General features: G+C 38.8%; 1 protein-coding gene across 6 annotated transcripts in view; it reads right to left on the reverse strand.

Moving 5' to 3' along the window:
• Positions 1–24,645, reverse strand: part of XRCC4 (X-ray repair cross complementing 4) — a 146,544-nt gene that overhangs the window by 112,147 nt on the left and 9,752 nt on the right. For 5 of the 6 annotated variants that reach the window (XM_038123671.1, XM_038123674.1, XM_038123672.1 and 2 more), the window contains 2 exons: positions 19,357–19,508; positions 16,543–16,730 (listed from right to left, as the gene is read on the reverse strand). In XM_038123671.1, the coding sequence (XP_037979599.1) occupies positions 16,543–16,730; positions 19,357–19,495 (327 nt within the window). In that variant the 5' untranslated portion in view covers positions 19,496–19,508. Of the gene's footprint in view, positions 1–16,542; positions 16,731–19,356; positions 19,509–20,690; positions 24,636–24,645 lie in introns of those variants that run through there. The other variant, XM_038123675.1, reaches the window with a different exon arrangement.

The raw sequence follows: 24,645 nt of genomic DNA on the forward strand, positions 1-24,645 counted from the left end.
TAAAACAGTTGCCTTCCCACAGGTCATAAGATTGTGCACTTGTCATACAATTCAAGAGAGAGAAAACAGTCTGGGTATGGAGCTGAGACTAATTTTTAATTAATTCAGTGACCCAATACTCCTAAATAACTGCATGCTTACAGCAAGGGGCTCGAGAGGGTTACCACATCTGGGACTTTATAGGATCATGGAATACCCTGAGATTGATGATCCTGATGGATCCCTTCCAAGTCCAGGTTCTGGCCCTGCACAGAACAGCCCCAACAATCCAACCCTGTGCCTGGGAGTGCTGAGGAAACACCACATCTGACACCTACTGCACAGGGCTGTCACAGGTGTTGCTGTGTTTTTATTCATAAATAAATAAAGCTGGTGCAGATACGACCCAAGGAGTGCTCAACGTTTTTCTTTTCATTACCCAGATCAGCAGCAACAGACCCACGAAGGTTAATGAAAATGGCAAGGATATCACCAATCTGTAACCAATTATAAAAAGTTATATTTAACCTCTTAATCAACTTATGTGGCCTTTTTTGAAGGAACAAAAAAAGAAATGAAGTGACTACACACATTCACTTCTCTTTTTGAGAAGCGAATGTAATTTTTACTTTATATAAAACAAGGTGCCAACAAAAAAATTATCATGAAATTATATTGATCTAATAGTCTTGATTCCATGATAAAATTCAACAAGTTACAAACTTAAGTGTGCTCATCTTTGTAATATCTTCCTTAGTAACTAATGGACTGTCTTTGTGATACAAATATTTTTGCTTTTCAGATTCAGAGGAGGAAATGGAACAGTCTCAGCTGTCTAAAGATTTGCTAGAAGACTTAAAAACACCAAGGAAATTATTTTAAAGATTGGCACAGAGTATTTCCAAAGCAGTCTGCATTAGACCACTGCAGTAACTGCAACCCACCAATGCGAGATCGGAAAGACGCTTCCAAAAACAAATGAGATACAATAAAAGCGATGGCCTGCAACCAGGGCTGAGCAGAAGCCCTTCATAACTCAGGAACTTGGTGAAAAGAGCAGTGCTGCAAGCTTTTCCAGCATATTGTCCAGTGGGTGAGTAACCAGCAGGAACCACCCTGTCCTGGACCGGCGCTGCCTCCTCGCCTGCCAGCTCAGGCTCCACAGCAGCTCCAAAATCCACTGCTAAGGTACCTCGGCAGGGACTAAAGACTGAGCCTAACTCCTTTTGTTTGCTTGTTTGTGAACCTGGAGTGATGTCTGGAGGGGAAAAACAAATGAACAAAAATGAAACAAGACACCATTCTCTGTTCAGTTTCTAAGACCATCAGAGCCAACCTTGTGCTGCGTTCTTCTTTAATTATGCAATCATCCTAAATATTCACACAGTATTTCTTAGCTTTATTGAAATATAAACTTGTAGGGATAAAAAGCAGGCTGAGAAACATCAGACAAGTTATACAGATACTCAGTGTCGCTACAATGTGGTAATCACACGCTACAGAAGAGAATCTTGTTAAATGAACTAAGTGCTCGCACACTGTGAATTTAAGGGAGATTGTCTCTTTTTTCACTTGTTTATTGTCTGGTTGCCACAGCAATACACTGCCTGTTTGTTTTGAACATGACATGGAGAGCACATTTGTTGAAGGCATTTTTCTTTTCTCAGCTTTATACTGTACGTGCACTGATGGTCTCGGGCCAAAGGAGACGCAGGACTCCGAATGCACAAAACCCGAAAGGATCCAAAATGAACTTAAGCCAATCCCAGTTTTAGAGCACCAAAATGTCAAGCTACAGCTGTTCTGCCTTAATGAAGACGTGTATTGCCCAGCTTAACCCGGTCCTTCTCCCCATCTCCCCCTGAGGGAGGCTAATGACCCCGTGTCACTTGATCTCACCAAATGTATGTATCTCACCCAGAGGTTTCCTGCTTTGCGTGTCCTTCTTTTCTCACCCCCATCTCCATCCTCCATCCAGGCACAAACCACTTCACAAAAAAACAATGCTTCACACGATTTTACAACCCCACAACTACTCTTAGTCATTCAGAGAACTGCCACCACCAAGAGTCTACAGGGAGAAAACGGTAATTTGCTTTTCCCAGTATCAAAAAGCACTAAATTCAAGACATTAAATATACCCATTTCACTTCTAGTGTCTAAGTTTTGACCTTTGCTCAAGTCTCTCCAATATGGAAAATTGCTGGCAAAAGCTACAAGCCTAAACTCCCCTCAAACCCTTTCAAGAGGGCTCCTCTGAACAAAGTTTAAAAAATTTCTCCAATTTCCAACAAATCTTTCTGCTAAATTCCAGGTTCTAAGGTTGCGCGCATGATTTGGTTTGAAGAGATCACATCTTTCAACTCACTGTTATTATAAAAATCAAGAAACTGCCTAGTTTCCTCATGATAACCATTTCCACCACTTGGAAAATGCACTCAGACACTTATTTTTTGCTCTCCATCTCAAAGTGACACCTCCTTTCTTCACTCTGCAGATGATAAGCCCAAAAACAGATATACGAGTCAGGAGCCACACCACTGCCCTGGCACTTCTGAAAATCTTTGGTTTCTGACACAACTTTCATTCCTGGATTTTATTCTGCCTTACATAATTCACCAAAACTGGGGAATGAAATGCAGAACTTGCATGGCAGATTCTCATTTCAAAGCAATGCAAGGATCAAGACAAAGAGTAACACAAGTCATGTAAAACTAATGTGGGAATTCATTGACATTTTATTCTTGGAACACATGAAAACAAATGTGTTGAAACACCTCAAGGACACAACCTGCAGGGATGAAATCCTCAGATTTCATGGAGACTTTCTATCTACAGTAGATGTGAAACATGTAGCACATATATTTTAGGCTTGAACAACAGTACAGATGTAAGAACCACAGCCATTACTTATTTCACTGAGTCTCAAATCCTCAGGCATTTCAATAGAAATAATTAAATCCAGCTTTTGTGTAGAATATGGAAACCTCTGCAGCACTACCTCAAAAAAATCTGTGATATTCTTCATCCACAGATTTCCTTAGCAATCTTTTTTTTTTTTTTCCCACTTTTAGGTCAATCTAAGTGATCTTGTCATTCTCTTCTTTGGACATGAGTAACTATAGGGATGTAAACCTTGATCCTGTCCTGCAGAGGGATTTTTTTTGTAAAGGAAATTTACCAGCCAGAATTACATTTTGATTCTGTAATCCCTTTAGTATTTTAGCAGACTTGCCTATTACTTTAATTCCAGACTGACTACAGCACAGGCAGCTTCAGATTTCAACACCAACAAGTGGGATAGGATACCCACAGCACGCTGACAGAACAGTAGCACATTTTCAAGTCTTCCATAACTTCCCATGGATTTAGCATTAAAACCAGACTTGAGCAAGCCAGAAATCAGTTCAGCCAATTCTTTTTGCTCTCTTGGACATCATTTATTTGAGGAGAATGGTAATTTAAATGTTTTCATCTATGTAATATCTTCCCTAGTAACTAATGGATTGTCTTTGTGACACACAAATATTTTTGCTTCTCAGATTCAGAGGAGAAATACTAATGGAACATCTTGGTCTGCTCTAAAGTGATGGCAACTTCTTACAGCATTATTCAGAAACCCAATAAGCCTAACAAGAATATAAGCCTAGCACAATTCACAGAATATTTTTCAAAAAGAAAGCATTTCTTCTCTTAATTCTATCAGTTGCAGGTTTTTTCATTATATTATTCTGATTATCTTCTGTAAACTCACTTTTTTCTATCTAGTCTTTTGTACTTTGACACTCCCACTTAAGCAGGAAAAGCATAATCTAAATGTGCTTTCTTAAGCAAGAAACAGTGAGACTTTTGATCCTTTAAATGTTTTAGACCTTGTTGATATAGATCTATGTACTTGATTCAACCATCTGTATGGTCTTTATTACTTTTTCTAAAGGCAAGGCAGCATAAAGCAAATTAATCAAACAAGAATCAATCACCCTTTATATCTGTGTATAGGAAATCCACCATAATCTGCACATAGAGAATACACAGTTAAAGAAATGAAATCAAATATATTGGCTTTGTTATTAAAAAAAACCCCCAAAAATCAAACAAACCCCAAACCTGCATTCCCATTATTAACTCACAGCATTATTAATTCCATCTCATGTTTCTGTAATATTTTAATACCTCACTTCAGGGCAGCCATGAAGAATTTTCATAACTTCCAGAGTGATGGGAAGAGAGATATGAGGTTAGCTCTGAACTCCAAAAACTCCCATGCAGCAGCCCAGGCTGCTGCCAAAAGACCACAGATGGATGCCATATGAGCAGCTGAGACCAGGATGCTGAAGGGGAGCCATGGAAATTCTTTGCTTGTAATGTACTCGTGCAGTTCCAAGGTGTAACATGCACCAAACTCAGTGTTTTAGCAGTTTTAATCTTCATCTTGATAATTTTATAGCTGTGCTTAGCAATAAGCTTCAGGGAAGAAGCAAGGTGACAGAAAATTAAAGTGAAAACATGGATGAAAAAAAGATGAGTGTTACAAACAGACCACGAGAGACAGAATCAGTTTTGAGATTTTTTTAAGCTAATTTTTCATGCTAACAGAATTTAGTGCAAAAATGTAATTATGTTTTCCTTTACATATCCAGACACTGATTTTATCACAGTGACTTTTTTTTTTTTTTAAGGAAAGGAACAGGCTTTCACTTCTGTTCAGAATGAAGTCTCCAAGTTACAAGCTATCTGTGAATTAAGTCCTTTTGTCATTTGATAATCAAGAACTGTCTGCAGAGAGAGCCCAGAAACAGCTTCTCTAATACTCCTAAATTGCATATGACTAATCCAGGGGAGTGGGGTGGAAAAGGGGGATGGAAATCTGCCTGGGCTGAGTCACTGTGAAGGCACAGTAAAGAATGACTGCTGTACAAGTCCAAAGCTATTGAGACATAAATTGGCTGACCTAGTAGCCAGTTTTTAAGGCTTAGCACAAATATGAGAGCTGAGCCCTCCCTTGACATCTCACACTTCCCTTTTCAACAAATGAAATTTCTGAGTTGCACTGAGAAATAATTTTCAACTTGCGAGGACGCCACATAGCTGAAATGATCAAAATCTAGAAGCTTCAAACTGAAAAGCTGCTGCTTCAGCTGTGTTTGATTGTTTGCTCCAACAGGATCCAGCTAATGGACTGAACAATAAATAGTATTTCTGAAACCCAAACTCACTTGTAATTGTGTTTGACAAATAAGTTAAAAGTTCCAGGTTCTTTTTCTTGGCTATCTGTTGTACTGCTGACTTAAGTGCTGCACATCACTCTCTCTCAGCCCTGAGAACTTCCTCGTGTAACACTTGGAAAAGGTAAAACAACAGAAAAGACAGGCTGAAATTCTTCATGGAATACGTACACAAAACCTGCCCAAGTATGAGAAGGCCAACAGGCAGATAGATCAGCTTTTAAAGTCACCACAGAGAGGGGACTATGAAAAACTGATTTCAGGAAAAAAACAGCATTTTCATGGAGTTAATCCCAGTGGAACCTTCAGCAAAAAGGTTTTTTTTTTTTGGACAGAAGTGTCCAAACTGAAATACCTACAACACCACTACTATAAAACTACCTAAGTGTCCATGCCATTGCCTGTAACTGCTGCCACTCCCACCAATTACAGCAGGGCACACAGTAAAATAAAAAGAATCCTATGACCTAAAATGCTCTGAAACAACAATTTGAAGGCTTTATCTACAGAATGTTTTAAAATTAGCTTCCATGCCCATGGGAAAGACCTGATGGAAACTCAAGATCTTGCCTATCTTCCATAGGTGTCAAGTTGATAATGAATGGAAAATTTAGGACCTGCTAAACAGCTGGGCATCTACTGCAACCAAAAGATAATCCTTGGAAAACAAACAGTGAAGGAAACCAGATCCTATCTCTCAAACAACCCTCCTTAGCCCATGGCTATGAATACTCACTCTTCTTCACTGAGGAGAGCAGCTGGGACCTGTAAGAGGATGAGCTCCCAGTTAAACGCCCAACTTCAGGGCAAACCAAGAGTCCATTCAGACATCACTTGGGAAATCCTTAATTACTGAAAAAAGAAAAAAGCTCTACGGGGCTCAACTACATCTCAGCTACAACTTGAGGTATGATTGGCATCTTCTTTTTCTAAAGTAAAAATGCATGTTCACTTCTCAAAAGGCACGTTCCTTCAAGAAAGGCCACGTAAGTCAATTACCAGGTTAAATGTACTTTTTCAAAACTTGCTGTAAGTTTCCAGTGGGGTTTCTGTAGAAATACCAGAACATTTCAGCTCATAAGGTCATTGTGCAATCCAAGCTGTGTTAATGTAAGAGACAGGGTTAGTTCCTAAACTACCAAAGTTCTGTAGCTTGGGTGTTAGCAGCAGCCAATCTATGCTATTTGTCAGCAATAAGCTGGTTTTGAGCACTACCCAAAAACTCTAAGAACAAATACAGTCTCCATCTTGTCACACAGTACTCGGAAAATAGTAATTACACAACACTCATGATGGATTCAAGTGAATATCACAGACTGACACCACATAAATGTTACCTCTGCACTATAAATTTACTTTTCGAATTCTTAGAAATAATAAAAAATGCTTTCCTACCTTTTCCCCTGCATTTCCCACAGCACATCCCAATGTTCAAAAACCAATTTCAGAATATTTTTTCCTTAGTTGTTGCTTTAGCCTTAGAGCAATATGCAGATTTCCTTCTCAAATCAATGCACACCCCCCTCATCTAAGGCTACAGAGAGCTCAATATAGCCTGGAGAACCTGAGGTTGCCATCATACACCAACAAGTTGTAACATTGCATCTCTGGTTTTAAAAAGAGTGCCTATGATAAAGACCACTCTCCCCTGATTGCCATTTTCTCTTCAAAGGCACTAAAACAATAAGCACAGAGGGTTTTTGTCACCCACCAGACTACTGAGGTATTAACAGCTTTCTGGAGAAACCCACTCGAATTCTTCAACAAAAATTACTACATTTCTTTTACCACATGGAAATATATTTCTTTCCAATGTCATGGTCTGGATCAGGTTTAAAGTTGCAGCTGAAAGGAAAACACTCCTGTGTCATGGAATTGATGTTATTTTCCTAAACCATGTGACCTGACATGCAGGGACTTTAATTTCTTTTTTAATTAAAGTAGCTGCCATTTGTTGCATGACATCATTTTCCATGCTCAAGTACATAAAATACCCAGTTTTGTAACTGTCACTGAGAAAAACCTTCAGAGTCACTCACACACCATGAAATACAAGAGTTTCTTCAGGTAAAAGCAACAGAGAACTAAAAATTAATTGCCTAAAATCCAACACGGGCAGATAATTGAGAAATGTTTCAGTGCACCCAGTTTTGATGAATCAAAACCAAGTATATCAGATGTGGTACATTAAACAAAAAGCAGTTGCAGAATTTTGTTGACCTCTGAATTAGGTGTGCAATCACACAGAGAGCCTCCACTACAAAATGATGGTGTCATGAAATTTTAACCTATGAAAGACAGACAGACGCGTCACTGACTCAGTAGTTTTAAGCTTCTCTTTTTCAGTAAGGAAACTCTGAAGAAGCAGTATGATAAACTCTGAGTCTAGACAGATTTTGTCCAAATCTAGTTAAAGCCTTAAAATTGCAATTAAGAAAAATTTACAGATAAAATTTTAACTACAAAAATCTTTTATAAGAAAAAAATAGGTTTGAGAAGGGAAAAAAGGTCCAGCATGGTTGTCTTACCAGCTCTAGGGATACTGGGATTAACTAGCTCAGCTTTATCAAGCTCTGCAGCACTGTCAGAAAAGAGACATTTCCTCCTACCGCACTACTGACTTTCATAGGAAAAAGAAACCACAAGCAAACCCACAACAAAACATTAAGCTGTCAAGAGAAGACAAGTTATTGTTAAAGCAAAACACCTTTAATAATTGCCATTAAAAATTTACAAGAAGCTTTAAGGTCTTTAAGGTCTACACCAGCCCTAATTATTCTATTATTTATTTTCCAAGAAATGGAAAAGACAAAATTGAGTGTATATTTATGAATATATATCATTATACACACATGATTTATAAGTAAATCATTTAAATATCATGACCATCATCTCTGAACACACACACACATTCTCAGAACACTGCCAGGCACACTTCACCTCCTGGCTCTTACCAGGGGAATTATCACCATCTCAAACACATTTGCGTTCTCTGAGAGTTCTTTCAGGACCCAGCAAAAAGTACTAGCAAGAAGTTATGGGAGCTTTAACACAATGAAGAAATTGTTCAGAAAAATATGTGGAACAAAAAGCTCACGCTTTTGTAATATGAAGAAAGGAGCACAACAGATGTGAAATGGTTTAGTGGATGTTTCTGTTTGGACAGACCTGGAAAATGGAGTCTCCTAACAAATAAAAGATAGCAGGCAATTCCTACAGGCTTAACAATTCTCCACGATGACTCTTGATTTGTTATTATTACCACGAAGCTCTTTAAACAACTTGGACTCTGAATAATATACACAGAAGTATGAGAGATTATGGATAAAGGTACTAATTCCAGAGAAGTGGCACCCTCTGGAAGCTTGTTAGCCCGAGCTGACGTGGTAGGGTTAGGCAGAACGCACGTGTAACTCTAATTTTGGCATCCTGCTGATTATGTATACTGCTCCTGCTAGCCTCTCCACAATAGTGGTCTTGATTAAAGAGCATTGTTCAGGAAGGGGAGCACATGCTTTTGCAGATGGCATAAACATGCTGCAGTGACTAAACAATGTTTGATGAGCACATGCAGCCCTGGCAGAGCCCCAGCTTGTGTTCTGCAAGCCCTGCCTGACAAACTTGAGATAAAACACACAGCTCGGCCACGAGGGGCAAAGGCAGCAGCTCCCCACTCCCAGGGCTAAAAACAGTTGGTAAAAAAGGTGTGTAAATAGATGTCATGCTCCTCTGTTTTAGGTATTAGCCTGTCCCACAGAAGTTAAACCCAAAATTAAGTATCTGGGGTCTTTCATCTCGTGTTTGGGTTTTTCATTGTGGGAGTGCTGAGTTTTTACCAAAAAAATACTACTCTTATTCTCTCCACATTTCATCTGCCCTGATTATTTCCCACAAATGAAGACCCTCAGTGATAGTGGATAAGGTCAGTCTTATCCTGTGTAAGTCTACATCTTGGTATTCAACAAAGAAAATAGTTGTTTTAGAAAAACTGATTAAAAAAAGCTCTTGAGGACCACATTCAAAAAGGAAAAATTAAAGGATTGGTACTTGCACTTTCTTTTCCAGAGAAAGAATGTTCTTTCTGCAGTCATGCTGGTTTTATCCCCAGATTACATCACTGAAAAAAGAACTGCTAGAGTCTAATAATGTCAGGTAACTAATAGAGATAACATCCCCCCTTCCACTGGTTAGCACAGCACTTCTGTTACCACATGCCCACATAAGGGCCCTATTAAAATCCCTTTCCCAAACATCTTCAGTGATTTACCCATGGCCTGCAAGGATTTTTGGGAACAAAACATCTTAGTTATGTAGTTTACAGGCTTTTCAAGCTGGCACACCCACATAAGAGCAGGCTGGTTATTTCTCTGATCTCCTGAAAAAGAGACAACTCATATTTAGTTATTTACAGTCAAGGAAAACATGGGGGTTTGCTCCTCATCACAGCTGACAAAACCTTCAGGTGGTCTCAGACATGTAACAGTTTTCTTGCATACAAATCAGTGCATATAAAACCAAAATAAATACTCTCTCTATATAAATGCAATTCTTATTTTAATTCCTCAGACCCATGTCCTAGGCAATGTCTCACTAGTTCTTAATGAGATGAAAACTACATTGCTCAATATGTTTCAGTCCACCAAATCAGTAACACTGGCAATATCAAAATTGCAGTGGTGAATAGCTGATTTAGAAAATCCCAGCAGGTCACAGAACTACAATCTTAACTCCTTTGTGAGCCCAGGGAAGTAAAAGATGACAGTGAATTCTTCTGTTTTCAATTATTAGCCAAAAAAACCTCACCAAAATTGGAAATAAAACAGTGCTTGTAAAGGCTAGACAAGAACACATTTTTTCATAACTATGTATCTTGCCCACATCACCTCAGGCTTAGACCTCTCACCTAAATCAGAACTTGCTAGTCTCTAAAACCTACATTAGATAAATCCTTTTCTTTTCTTTTTTTTTTTTTTTTTTTTTCCTTTCCTGAGAATGACTCAGCTGAGAGAAGAAAAAGACTGACTCAGGATAGACTGAAAGAGTACAGTCAGGTTTATTCCAACTAAATAGCAAAATTCATCCCTGATGTTCCTGGGAGAGGTTAGCTATATAGAACAACAAATTCTCGTTCCAGATGGAATTGAACGGGTAGGAAACACAACTGCAAGGCAACAAGTTCAGTGTAAATTAAAGGAAATAAATCTCCCATTGTTTAGCAAGATGTACAGCCATCAATTAAATGAGCAAAAGAACTAGTATAAAAAAACCTGACTGCTTCCAAATCCCAGTTTTTGGCACCTCTGCAGCCCCTAGGAGTATTGACAATGTTCTGTTACAAATCTGTGTTAAGCTAATAACCTACAGGTATTATTCACACACTGAAAAGACAATGTGCTTTTATGAACAGAACAAAAAACAGTACCTCAAACTCTTAAAAAACTCCAAAGCTTAGGACTTATCTGAGAAAAACACATGCAGAAAGCCTAGGATTTGGGTTCCAAAAATAAGAAAAAAGCCAGTTACACTTTGTACCCAACAAAGCAGTTGACATCTAATTTTTAATGAAATGTCAAGCATTATTTGCAGAGGTACCTGAGAGGAACAAGAAGAAAAGAGGATGAAACATAAAATCTTCTATGGAAGAGCTTTTTCCTGGAATGATACTACCCAGAAACCTACTCTTGAAATTGTGTGATGTACCTGCCTTTCTAGGAAATACATTTTTGCAAGAGAACCACATTTTCCAGTGAGACTAAAATATTTCAGAACAATTCTAAATTGAATCTTTTACTCACCAGCTCCAAATCCATGTACAATCTGGCTTCAAATTTTAAAACTCAAAGACACTTAGGCTTTGTCCTCGTGATAAAAAACACTAAAAAACACTCATTCCACACACTGACATGTAACAGGCAGTAATTAGAATTTTGTCAGATCCTATGGGCAGGCACAACACCTCACAGGGTTTTTAGGGAACCAGCAAACTTATGGTAGTGCTATTCCACCAGAAAAAGAGCTTGCTCTCCTCACTGGACACAGAAATGAGGGACTTGTCTTCATTGTTCAAAGAAAATTTTGGTTTCATGTGTGGACTACTAATACAGACTGACTTCACAGTGGAAAACCAAAGATACATTAAAATATTTTAAATCACTGCATCTAAAGGAAAGAAATCAACAGGAAGTGTAATACTTTTCCTCCTTGTACATTCTGCAGCTCCCCTATTTCTTCATCCCATCACCCCATAACATTTCCATATTTGTCACTTTTTTAAAAATGCAGGTCATCCTGAATTTGCCCTTTTCTTACATTTCAAGACATCTTCTGTAACTGCAGCAGAAGTAATAGAGGTGTTGCAGTTGCTCTGAGAGTTCAGACATATCCATTCAATATTCTATACTGGAAAAGGTGCTATTTTAGTGAACCTAAGAGTGAACATGAGGTTGAGAGCTCTCCTGTCCCTTTGCAGGTAGAAAGATGAATGCTTCCTCTGGAGCTGTGAGAGGTGAGAGAGTTTCTGAAGAGAAACCACTGGTGAGATTCTCATTGGTTTCCAGGCCCTGGCTGCTGCTCATCCTCACAGAAAATACAGGACTGGGGTCTTGCAGGGAAGGTTTAGAGCCCACACACAGTAATCTCTTTTCCAGAGCACCTACTGTCCCCTGTAATTTGTGTTTGGGAAACTAAAGCTTGCCAATATGCCATGATTTAAAGATTTCTTCCTCCTAAAAGGAAAGCATTTGTACTCTGTTCTGCAAATGAAAGCAAGCCTTGATGTCCACACAGGGATTTGAAATGCTCAGCAGGTATTCCAAAAAGGAAAAATCTGAAAAAATCGAGAGAAGAAGAAAGGAGGGGAAGGGAGACAACACAATAACACTAAGAGAGAGTAAAATAACTGACAATTTTCCTTGCACAAATCCAAATCTGTTATTTTTTGAACGGGTTACGTATACTTGAAATATGTTTAGACTCTCATTGTACTCAAGAAATACCAAGATGCCCTTTATAGTGTAATTTACAGTAGGCCTTAAAGCAACTAAACTACCATTTTTGTCCAAATGGATATGTCTAGTGAAATACACAGATCCTAACAGGATGAGAAAAAATGAGAATTTATTCATCATAGTGTCTGATTCCTCCTTTTTCAACCATAGCAGTTTTAAAGGCATAAATTACCAGTATTTTAAATTACTTTCTCTGAACTACTGCTTATCAGAAGCAGCAATCAAATACATAATCTAGTAGCTAAGCAAGGAAAATTGCAGAGCTTAATTAATTCACCAGGACTTCTGTCACACCTTGTACAGATACACCTTGTAGATGAATTGTACACCTACTAATATGGTAGGGAACCACTTCTAGAAATGTTTTTTCTTACCTCAGGGCTACAGAAGTGATGCACTGCATTTCCACTGTACCTGAAACACCTGAAGGTACACCCGAGGTGAGATGGGGAAAATCATGTGGCACTCAGAACCCTGAGATTACTCACAAGATAACACTTAATGGTCCTATTACTTAAGGCACATTAGAAGCCAGCTATTTCTAAAATGGGCTTCCAAGAAATCCATTCAAGTGTCCACTCACAGGTCCTGAAGTACACAGACATTAAATGATATAAGTGATAGGAGAGTCATTACTTTCACACTGACCTCAGGATTAATCATTTCATCTTCCTCTCTCCTCAGCTGGTGGAATTGCCTGGGAAACAACCTGAACTCTCAGTGACCTTTGCTAACCAAACAACACATCCTCAGTGGTTTGGAGCAAAGTAACTACTCAGACCTTGAACCAAGATAGTTTGGACAGCACAAAGAGCTCTACCAACTGCATTTCTCTCAGTTAGCATGCTGTGAAAAGTTTCGGTTAGCACAAGCTTCTCCAGCTTTTTTTTCAACTTTTAGTAAACTTATAATGAACTCACAGGCCCGACCAGGGAAAAGCAGCCACAGGAAATGGGGGAGACAAATAACAGCATCTCCTCCATCATCCTAATTAGCAACAGTGCTGCATCTAAGGTGGGATTTGTTAAGCTCTTACCCTCCCTGTTTACAAACTTAAGCAAAAGGCAAGGGGAAAAAAAAAACAAAATAGAGCCTGTCACATTACTGTAAAAAAAGAGACTGCTAGCACTCAAATAATTGTTTATCAAAGGCTATTTAGTCTATTTAATTGCCAGCCCCAAAGAAAAGAAAAAAAAGAAAGAGCTTGCCGGATTTCCATTATTTATTATATGTGGAGTGACTCGCTGAAGCACTTGGAAAGATTTACTTCCCAGTGGTCACCTACTTAGATCAAGCACTAAATCACTGCCTCTGTGGCTGGTGTTTGTTTAGGTGGCAGCAGTTGAGCTGGACCAGCCTCCCTGGCCCCTCGCCGAGGTCTCCGTGTGTGTGGCCCGTCCAGGGCTGCAGCTGGATCCGCACACAATTCCCACTGTGCTCCACAGACATTGTTATTCCACGGTCCTTCCCGACACCCCAGGCACCCCAGACACGGCTCCCAAAGGCAGAGCCACCTGTCCTGGGGGAGGTAAATCACAAACAAGCCGGGATTTTCACCAAATGCGTCGGAATTTGCACAAAAACACACCGGGATTTTCACTGAACCCATCGGGATTTTCACCAAGGGCCGTGGGGATTTTTAAAGGCACAGCTTCTTAGGCTCAGCTGCACATCCTGAGGCACAGCCAGAACCAGTGTTTCTAAAGCTCAGGCATCACTACCTCTCCCCACCAACATTTCAAGATAAATAAGTAGTAAAACCCTTATGAACATTCCTTAAGTTGGATTTTTTTTCCTTATTCTGTCACTTCTAAGAATTACAGGCAGCCAGGGCACTACGAAACAAATATGTTACACTGTGCTCCCTCTAAACCAGACAGCAATTCTTCCTGACTTAGGGAAGTTTTCCATCCATTCAAATCCCAAAGCGTGAGCACTCACCTATTACATAAACCTTACACACATATCATTATTATATAGTGACGATTATAAACACTTTTTAAGTTATATGAAGGTACAGGTTTGGTTTCATTCCATCAAAGCAGTGCAGGAGAAGGTGTAAGGTGCAGGAGAAGGTGTAACATCCTTTTACAGTTCATGGAAGGAACCTATTTGCTCATTAACTGAACAACAGGTGAATCAAACACCTTGTTAAGTCATCAAATGTACTACACTGGCAATGCAGATAATTACAATGCATTTTTCATTCCAGTCCCTTTCAAAGCAAGGGGCACAATGGGGCTGCCACCACTTCCTCCAGAAAACACCTGGGCAGTAAAATTTCCATATCAGAAAGCATTTCCCAGTAATATGCCTGTGTTTTCCTTTGCTTAACATCACCCCACTATTTTTATTTGCACTCCCACAGACCACCCAACACAGTTTTGGCACATAATTAGGCTTTATGGAAGCGAGCTTTAGCAAGATGCTGCAAAGAAGGTAAAACTTATTTCAAATACCACGGCTTGGTACAGCCATGAAAACAATAAATCAGGATCTAGCTCAGAGATTTCCCAGTCATTAGTCCCGTGTGGGATGGAGAACTACAACAGAGCTCAGCTCTGGAAATTACTGGGCAGAGGTGACTGCTGGTGATCAGCATCATGTTCTAGGCAGGTCCCATTAAAAATAATTAAAATAATCGGATTTGTTTATATAAGCATGCACTTATTTCTAAAAAATAAGGCAAGGCACATTATTGATTTTTTAAGACTACAAAATTTACTCTCAGGCACCCATACACCAATTTCATGAAAAGATTTTGCAAACTTTTACTTGCATGGATTAATGACCATTTTATAGCTCAAAGTGTAACAATGCATTTCAGAAGTTTTTGCTTTTTTTTTTTTTTTACTAAAAACTGTTAATTATTAAACTAAATTATAATAGATATGCACGGAGTTTAAGTCATGTTTAAGCTGCAGAGTCGTTTCTCTAGGCTTCCTCTGCACTAAATTTGCATTTAGCTGAATATCAGCCCCCTGGATGTACAGAGCCCAGGAAGACTAATTTCCTAATGTGGTGCTGAAAGAGAGAGATCACAAATACTTCCACAGAGAGTGTGAAAAACGTTTGGAACACATTCTATTACACGCCTGAAAGCTATTTCTAATACCTATTATTTAATTCTACATAATTGCTTTCACAATTTTATTTGTAGGCATTACTTTAGCACAGAAGAAGAAAAAAAAAGGTACATTTTCACTACAGAAATACTATCTTTTCTAAAAATATTCTTTCAACACACAAAGTTTAAACCATACAGAGGAATCAAGGTTCTCTGTATTTTCAATTTCTTTGGCGAGATTATTATTCTCCCAAATTGACATAAAGTTGTTTTCATACAAGTTAAATTTCAAATTTCTCATAAGCCTTAATTGACGGAAACATGTATTAGGTGACCCCACAAACACCAGGATGTTTTCACTTAATAAAAATACAGAATGCATTTAATCCGGCCTGCATTTAGAACATGTGTGACACAGAGCAGAAACAAAAAAAATAAAAGGATTCTTAACCTTACTGCTCTCAATTTCTGAGTACAGTTTGGTCCTAAACTTTCAACATCTTTGTGAACAATCAAACAGCTCACAAGGTTTAGGCTCAGTATGGCCTTGGGTAAGTTCACAGAAACACTTATAATGCAGACTGGTAGACTTACATGCCCTAACTTTTGGCTCCTCAAGAGCCAAACTCGGCTGGAATTACCTATACTGCACAAGGAAAAGGGAATGTAAAAGAATAAAAAAAAGAAAAAAAAAAAAAAACAGAAGTACAAACTGGGATATTCACCTAATTCAAAGTTAGCTTCTTCTTCAGAAAAGGTTTAACACAGCAAAGCACAACCTGAAATATCCAGAAGTGTCTACAGATACAGATAATACTGGTTTCTTTCCTGTTTTAAGAGGGTCCTTTCCTTTGCAGCCAAGCAAGCAGCATGGAACCACTTTCCTATTTGCAATTCAATGCAACAATTTCAGCCTTAGCTTCCAAAATATCTAAAGTAGTTGAAAAGTTAATTTTACAACTGTGTTTTAGCATTTGAAAATAATCTTGCCTGAATTTTATTTTTTTTTTCTAATTAAGGTGAGTAGTACAGAGAGAGGATAAAGAAGCAAGAAAAACAAAAGTGCACAGGAGGCTACAATTTCAAAGGGGCAGCATCCATCCCAAAACACCCACTTTCTTTCTAGCTTGGCCCACGCAAGAGCTCAAAACACTCACTCAATCTGGAGTGGGTATCACACATCTGATTTTAAAGACCATAATAAAATACAGAAATGTATTTCATTCTCATGGTTTAAGTTGAATTTAAACATTTATCTACTTACAGAGCCGTCTTTCAGGTTCCTTTCATAGGAGAAGTGGCAGGCCTTATTCTGCTCATCTCTTGAAATCACGAAGTTGTATTTGCCAGCTGACTCCTCTCCAGCTATCAGTGCTCTCCTCAGCTCTTCCACATATTTTTCTCTATCCATTTCTATGTCAGCAGCCTCCCTAGAAATGTCTGATTCAGACACTACCAGAAAAAGACATGTGAGGAATAAATATTCATAGGTGTGGGAACAAGTATGTGCATTATACATTACATACAAAGCATCTATTAATTTACATTTATATATATAAAATACTGTGTTTATATATTTGCTATATATATAAATAGTGCATATTATATATATATATATATATATATAATTTTAAAATATATTTTTATATATATATATATATATGCACACACACAGACAAACACTGACTAGATGACCTTTAAGGCCCCTTCCAACCCAAGGCATTCTCTAATTCTGTGATTCAATGGAATATATGGAGATTATTCTTCCCTTGAACACACACTGGTGTGTTGTTTCCACTTGTGGAAATGTAGCAGGAATACAGGGGTTTTCAGAAGTTCTGTCTCCTTTTTTTGCCTGTCTGAAAATGGCTTATTTCCTTGCTACTACTGATCCCTAATTCTAGTTGCCTAAAGTCACCCAAAACAGTCCAGAGTGAAATGTGGAATCCCTTGCAGCGTGAGGCAAAGAGGAGTAGAAAAAGGTAAGTTTGAAATACTTGCAAAGGAAGTGCTTGTGTGGAACAGTGATTTCAATACTGAGAAGATAAACTTTTAATAACAGTGAGAAAGTCATGAAAAGAAAGACACTAAAATACTGCAATAGAGCATTGTGGGTTTGCTGTGTTTTGGTTTTTTCTCCCCTGTATATGCTGCATGTTCCTTTATGATTTAAAACCAGTAGAACTGGTCAATCATTAGGGAAATATGATATGCATAAATCCTCATAGATGTAGTTCTTAAACCCAATACCAAGGTTACACACACTGATTACATCGCACATTTGTGTGCTTCTCCTCCCCTTCAACATTCACTGTTTTCCCTCTCTCCCTAAACAGGACTCCGACTCCTAACACATTTCATCATCACATTAAACATACAAAACCCATAAAAGACAACTCCATCAGCAACTCTCACTCTCTCCCTGGTAGGTCTTGCCAAGGAAAATAACCCACAGCATGAGAAACCCAAAAGGGATTTCCCACAGCAAGAATATTCTGACCGTTGCTTTCCCTCCCTCCAGGTTTTGAATTTAAAATGGAAGCAGTATCAAAAATGATGTAACAACTTTAGAAAGTGACCAAAATACTTCGTTGAATGAAAACACAGATCAATGCAGTAGGAAAGCCTCATGCACAACAACATCAGCCCCCCATGAAATTATTCAAGGGACTAGAAATTCAGTGAGAATTTCTTAGAAAGGGATCAGATTCTTCCAGAACAGAAAAAAGCTTTCCTTTGGATGAGTACCCAATGGTCTCAGCAGAACTATTGCGGGTTTCTTTCTTTCCTTGTTAATGGAGTGAGGTCATCCTGCTTTCACTGCCTCTCTGTTTTGGGAAATCATTATCCTCCATTCTACCAGATGCAGGAACTCAGCAAAATGAGAACTGTGTCTACCTACTTTTCCTATACACTACCAGCTAAAGTGGCACAGCCTTCACTTGCAAAAATGAGAATCATCTTTTTGTGAATTCTAAACTGGGGATTTTGAAGTCACCTAAGAATGAGAAGAATCTTCAAACAGAAAAAACAGTATTTGTCAGTGTTAACACTCTTTTTGGTTTTTTTTTGTTTTAAAAGTACCTTGACTTTACTCTTGTCAAGCCAAGAAAGAAGAACCTTTCATTACCAGGAGTCAGGACTGGAATACATGTATTTGCTTTGTGCAGGGAGCCTGATCAATGCAACGTTTGAAATGTTAAAAGGAATATGGAAGAGCAGATTTAAGTTATGTGTTGATGTAATTTACATTTATCTAATCTCAGACCTATATGAAAGCTTGGTTTGTGTAGGAACTGAGGAGGAACAACATCCACTGGGCAGGGAGAAGGAAGAAAGGAATTACAAAGATACTTCTTAGCATTCTGGCAGAGTCCAGAAAATGGTTTTGTCTACAATTTGCTGAAAATACATAATTCTCTCCTCCCTTTGAAATATTTTTGTTACTGAGAGAAGGGCTTTTGATCAAGTATTTGACACTTCTCAAGGAACACACAAATCTAACCTTTTTTCACTGGGCATGAATGAGAGAATCATGCACATATGCAAAGACCCATCCTCTTACTGAGTTTTCAGAGGGGGAAAAAAATCCCACAGGATAAGTTTTTCCTACTGATAATTTATTGTTTCTTTTCCTTCCCAAAAATTCACTTTACTACAAAATACAGCTAACTTTGGCTATTTAAATGTCACAGAAAACATTTAAAAAGCATCTGCAATTAAAGGCTTTATGGACTCCAATTTGCAAATAGAAGTTGCGTACACATTTGTTTGAGAATCTGAAGACACAGAAGTGTTTCTTCAGCATCACTCCAAGAAATTATACATTCTTGAGAAAGAACAAAACATTGCATATCCATGTGCTCAATGAATTAGTTTTAGCTTTGACACACTCTCTCCAGATTTCAAAGTTCTCTGGCCACATCCCAGAAGATGATGAACCCCAGCTCCTCCATCACGGGGGACAAAATGCCCATGGAATTTCCATGCAAGCTGCGGGACACAGCTCAAAAAGCGTTTTAAAAGGAGCAATTAAGAGCAGCAATAATTTAAATTAATGCATTTTTCTTTCCATTACCTGTCCCAGTCCAAGCACACTGACAATCACTAAGAAGTAAACCAAAGCCAATGCCTAAATCCTTTTCCCATGACACCTGTAGAAAATAGGTTGCTTCTGGATCAGAAACTGGATGAATTCTGTTCAAAGTCTTCTCCATCTTCTTCTCCTACCTGTTTAAAAAGCAAGATAATCTTGTTATAACCACCGGGGTGATTAACAGCTTTCCATAACTAGCTTGGGGGTTGTATGTGTGGGGAATATACAAATACAAGCATGCTTGTAATTTTATTCTACCTCTCTCCCCAAATTCACTTTGTCAGAGAATGGTGATACTTGCAAAGAGGAAACTGGATTATAATAAGTGAGGTTTCAGTGCCAACAATTAAACATATTTGAATAGTCTCAAATTAAGAAGCTGTCAGGAAGCTGGGGGACAGGAAATTACTCCAGTCAAGCTCTTCCCCATGGCTCTGCTTTTAACTCACTGTCTGCTATCACCCAAAGTACAGAATATTTAACATAATTCAAAATAATCAATATTCATCTGGAAGACTGCCACGTGAAAGCTGCTACCAAGCTTCACAGCAAAGCAGAGGGTGTAGCAAATGCCAGCAACCCAAAGGAAATACCTTAAGCACTGGATTCTGCAGAGAACAAAATATACAATGTTACAGGGAATATTTTTGCTCTATGGCAAAGCAACTTGGCAACCTGTGCTTGACCCAAGATCTTCTTAAGAATCCCACGTATTTATACACAACCTAGGTGAAGTGACTGAGAAAAGGCTACATGTTCACTCACAGGCTAAAAATAGTGTGTAAAAGGAGGAAAAACCCAGATGAGGCATTTAAATTTAATCAACATTCACTGACTACAGTGGTGCTTGGGCAGGGATCAAATGCTCTGTGGAGGTTTCAATCTAAAGTGCAGCAGTAAATAATGATGACCAGGATCAGTTCAGGCCCTGAAGGGACTCTGCTCTCCAAGCAGGAGCAGAAGGAAGCTTTTTCTTTGCTCCTCAGCATTGAGAAATAAATTTAGGTACAGATTTAACTACCTTGGCTTCCCCAGAAACTGGCATTTTCAGGTTAGGAGGAGCAGCTTTAACTGCAGTTGACTGAACTGTTCCTAATCCTTGCTCAACTCTGCACCCAATAACATTTCAAAATGCCTCTCCCTTGCCCAGACAAGTGGACAGCATCCAAAAGCAGCAAAATATATGAATTTAAGCATTGGTTTTCAAACATAAAGCTTTAGTATTTACATCTCTAAACCACAACAGCATTTACTATTCCAGATATCATACTCCACCTTTCTATTCCCTGAAAATGCAACAGAAACTAAAACGTTACCAAAACATAAATTGAAAAATTAATCTCAGTTAAAAAAGAAAAGGGAAAAAAAATGTTTCTAGTTCCATCACTAACCAGCTGACCATTTCAGAAAATCTACAGTGTGTCTGTGCACCTGTAAGCAAGAACAAAAAAATTAAATAATTGGGGGTGGACAGCTAGAACAATGCCTTTGCAATCAGTGACTCCAGAAATTAAGGCATTTTAAATATTTGTGGGGCACTAACTGCCTGGCCATGGGTCAGTAACGAGCACGGGGTAGGAAACACAAGCATCCTCAAGCACACATGCATCCACTCTCTTTTGCCTGCCAGATTCCCTTTTGCTTCTTGTAAATTATGGCAAAATATACTCTCTCGTGGAATATTTTCATAGAAATCCTCCTCTGAAAGACAATGTTTTAAAAAATATTTCAATTAAAGACTGTAAAGCAGTTGCAGAAAACCCAGGCAGACAGCACATAGGGTACTGATGCATATATGTGTAGTTCAACAGGAAAGTTTTGCTTATTTTATGTGATTTTTATCACAAAGTACACCAGCATTCAGTGACAAATACCTGCACTAGAGGCTTTCTTATCAACCCAGACTTTTTATAACAAAAAAACAAAGCAAAAGAATTACATTTTCTATTTATATAACGATAAATTGAATGAAGTGTCAGTCAGAAAAAGTGAGGTCAAGGGTAGCAGAGGAAAGAAGCCTGTTTATTTATTTAAAGATGCACTAACAAGGTCTCTGAGGCCTGAGACTAAATCCATTTGATACAGTGATACTGGTTTCCCATGCACACATCAGCATTTCATTACAGTGATGTAGCACAGCTAAAAATGAAAGCTCTGTTTAGACAACACTATTGGTACCCCTGTGGTGAAACACAACCTCAACAGAATGAAGAGATCCAATCAAGAATAATACCATGAACTTCAAAACAAATGGAAAACACAGTTATCCTGCTTTTCCTCATTTTATTGTGCAGCTCTGAAAAAAAGCATTTTCGAAGAAAGCATAAAATGAAGATACTTTTTCTCCCAGCTTTCATCTCCTCCACAGTGCTCACTGGCCTTTTGAAAGGAGTATATTACTTATTAGTCCACGTTTAGGATCTGCCTCTGTAAGCAGAGCTCAGCCAGACCCCATCTCCAAAGCACTCAACCCTTCCAACCCATCAGCAAAAGCTCAAGGACTCCTGACTGTATACAATGCCCATTATATACTTCTCTTCAAGAGGAGGGGAAAACCACCTTCATGAAAATTAGTCTGACCTACACAGCACAAAAAAACATCACTGCAAACAGTAATATTGTACCTTACTGCTTTTTTGAAAGCAAAACAATTACAACAACAACAAACTAAAAATCCAAATCCCTTTTCCCTTTATTCCTGTTTATGTCCTGAGAATAAAGAGTTGACTGCAGTGTTCAGTAAATGGATAAACCACACACAGTTCAAGCTTGAATACAGCAAAAAGACCAAAGGAGTTACCTACTTATTTAACAACTACCAGTTACCACTAAAGAAATTAAAAATACAGACAATAAATGAAGGCATATTCCTTATTAATTCCCTATAGGGTGACTGCACGCACTTCATTCGTTCTAAATCTTAATAACAAATCTTAATAACAGATGTACAGCACTGTAGTTCCAAAAAATGATGTATTGCTCTGTATTTCAAGAGATGAAATAAAACAATCTCCTCAAGCTAACCTGCCCCAATGCAACCACCTACTCACTAAACTCATCACCCCATCAGCTACCTAAGTGTCAAGCTTAGGTGACCCCTCACAGATCAAATACTTTCTCCAGGTAAAAATTTCATTATGAGAGAAAGACAAAACTATAAAGGAGACATGAAACCTTGAGACTTATTTTCTCCTTCACATCTTTGGGGTGAAATGGTAGGAACTATGGTAATGCTCAGAAAGGTTAAAACAGCCCCCAGGATTTTTGCAGTGTCCCTATTTAACAGTCCAGCTGCTGCTGAAGCTTGTTAAAAACAAAGTAAAATACAATCATTCTGTTAAAGTAGACTGTATTTTTATTGCTACCCAAATTACTGGAACGAGCCTCTCATTATGGCAGCCTAAAAAGCCCCTCTGAGTCCATCAGAGCAGAGGAGCACCCTCAAGTGCCATTCAGCATCCAGCCCCCGTGGGCTCTTCCCATTCACCACCTCCACAAAATGAGAGCAGTCGGCTCTTTCTTCCTTCCCTGGTTATGACAAAGCAAAGCTGCAGAGAAGTTTTGGGCCTGGGGCCACAGAAAGGCAGTGTTCCATCCCTGGGGGCCACAGCACCAGCCCCTCCCCACACCAGGGCCCCAGGGCCAGCCTGCAGGTGGGGACAGCAGGGTCCCACCCCAAATGTGTAAATCAGAGGCTTTATTGAGGCCTTTGAACAGTCGAGGATTGAGCTGTTTATCTTTAGCACTTTGTCCCCGTGGTCTTTGGCTCCTGTGATCACCATTAGGCAATGTTTCCCTCTGAGGAGGAATCAGCTGTTGGCTGGTGCCTCTGCCCTCGGAACAAACAGCGCACACAGGCCCTTGTGAATGAACAAGACACTCTTAAAATGGGCCCACAAAGAATTTTATATGATGTTTTGGATAGCACCAGGCATAGACCAAAAGCCAAATCTTTCAGGCTGCTCCAACACAGCATCATTGATAATATTCTGAACTTCAGCACTTCATTTTTTTTCTTTTTTTTCCCCCATGCAGACTAATGGCTTTTTTCTTTTTCCCCCCAAACTGGTTGGGCTGCAGGTGTTCCAAACCTCAGCAGCTATGCTTGGAAGGCTACTTAGAAACCAGAAAGAGCTGCTATGTCTTTGAAATGGAGCAATTACCCTAAGTGCTTTCTTGCTGAGGAAAAATGGGAGCTATCCACAGGGAGCTCAGAAAAGAAGACCACACACTGCTATTAAAGTCTGCAGTTTGGTTCCTTCTGACACTGCCCAAACTACAGACCATAACCTAATAATCAGAAGAAAGTTAATAGTAAATTCATAATCAGAGAAGAGGTACTATTCAGGAGATGCTACATGCACTCGTAAGTGGGTAATTGGAGATTTAAACCAGTCAAGAAAAGCTCAAAATTGCTTTTAAAGATTAAAACTAGCTATTACCACATTTTCTAACAGAAGGAAATAAGATAATGCCTATATTTAGGCATATTTCCAGTGATATATTTCGTACAAATTGATATTCTCTCGTGTTAATTTAAAATTCCATTAACTCCAATACTTCAGGAGTAAGAACATTAAAATACCTGACAAAAACCTCAACTGTCACTCCATTTATCTTAGAACTAATACTGATCCAAGAGAGACTTCCTCTTTTCTCGTTTCTTTTTGCAGGAACATGACTGGGCCAACAAACATGCAGACAAATAACACAGCATCTTTCCTGTCCCATCTCACAATAATCCTCCCACTCCTCTGGCCACAATACTTGTTTGACATTGAAGAATGATTCAATAATAACCTTCACGAGGAACTTACAGATAAATCTGACAGCCAAAGAAGAGAAAAAAATTACAAAGAGCTTTGTTCCCTAATGCAATTTAGGGGGCTAAGACATATTTGTATTACATGCGCCCTGAGTAATACTTAGTTGCTCTTTTGTTTAACTTTACTCTGTATTAAAAGCACACGGGTTACAATTTCACCAATAATGCAACTTTGTCTTGGAGATAAATGAACCAAAAATTAGCACTTGGATATGAAAAAGAGACTGAATGATTTCCTAACATCCTAGAGAGGGGTAAGTGGGCCATTTAAGAAATTCAGTGCCCCATGGCAACATTCAATCAGGAGATCATGGGCCCAACTGCAGAGGACAGGCTCACATGGCTCCCATTTGCACTGCTGCCTTCCCACTGCTTCATGGCAGCCACAGAACGATTGGAAACATGCACATGCTTCTTGTGCAATTGTGTGTGTCCCCCCCCCCCCC

Source organism: Motacilla alba, chromosome Z, assembly GCF_015832195.1.
Source record: "Motacilla alba alba isolate MOTALB_02 chromosome Z, Motacilla_alba_V1.0_pri, whole genome shotgun sequence".
NCBI classification, from domain to species: domain Eukaryota; kingdom Metazoa; phylum Chordata; class Aves; order Passeriformes; family Motacillidae; genus Motacilla; species Motacilla alba.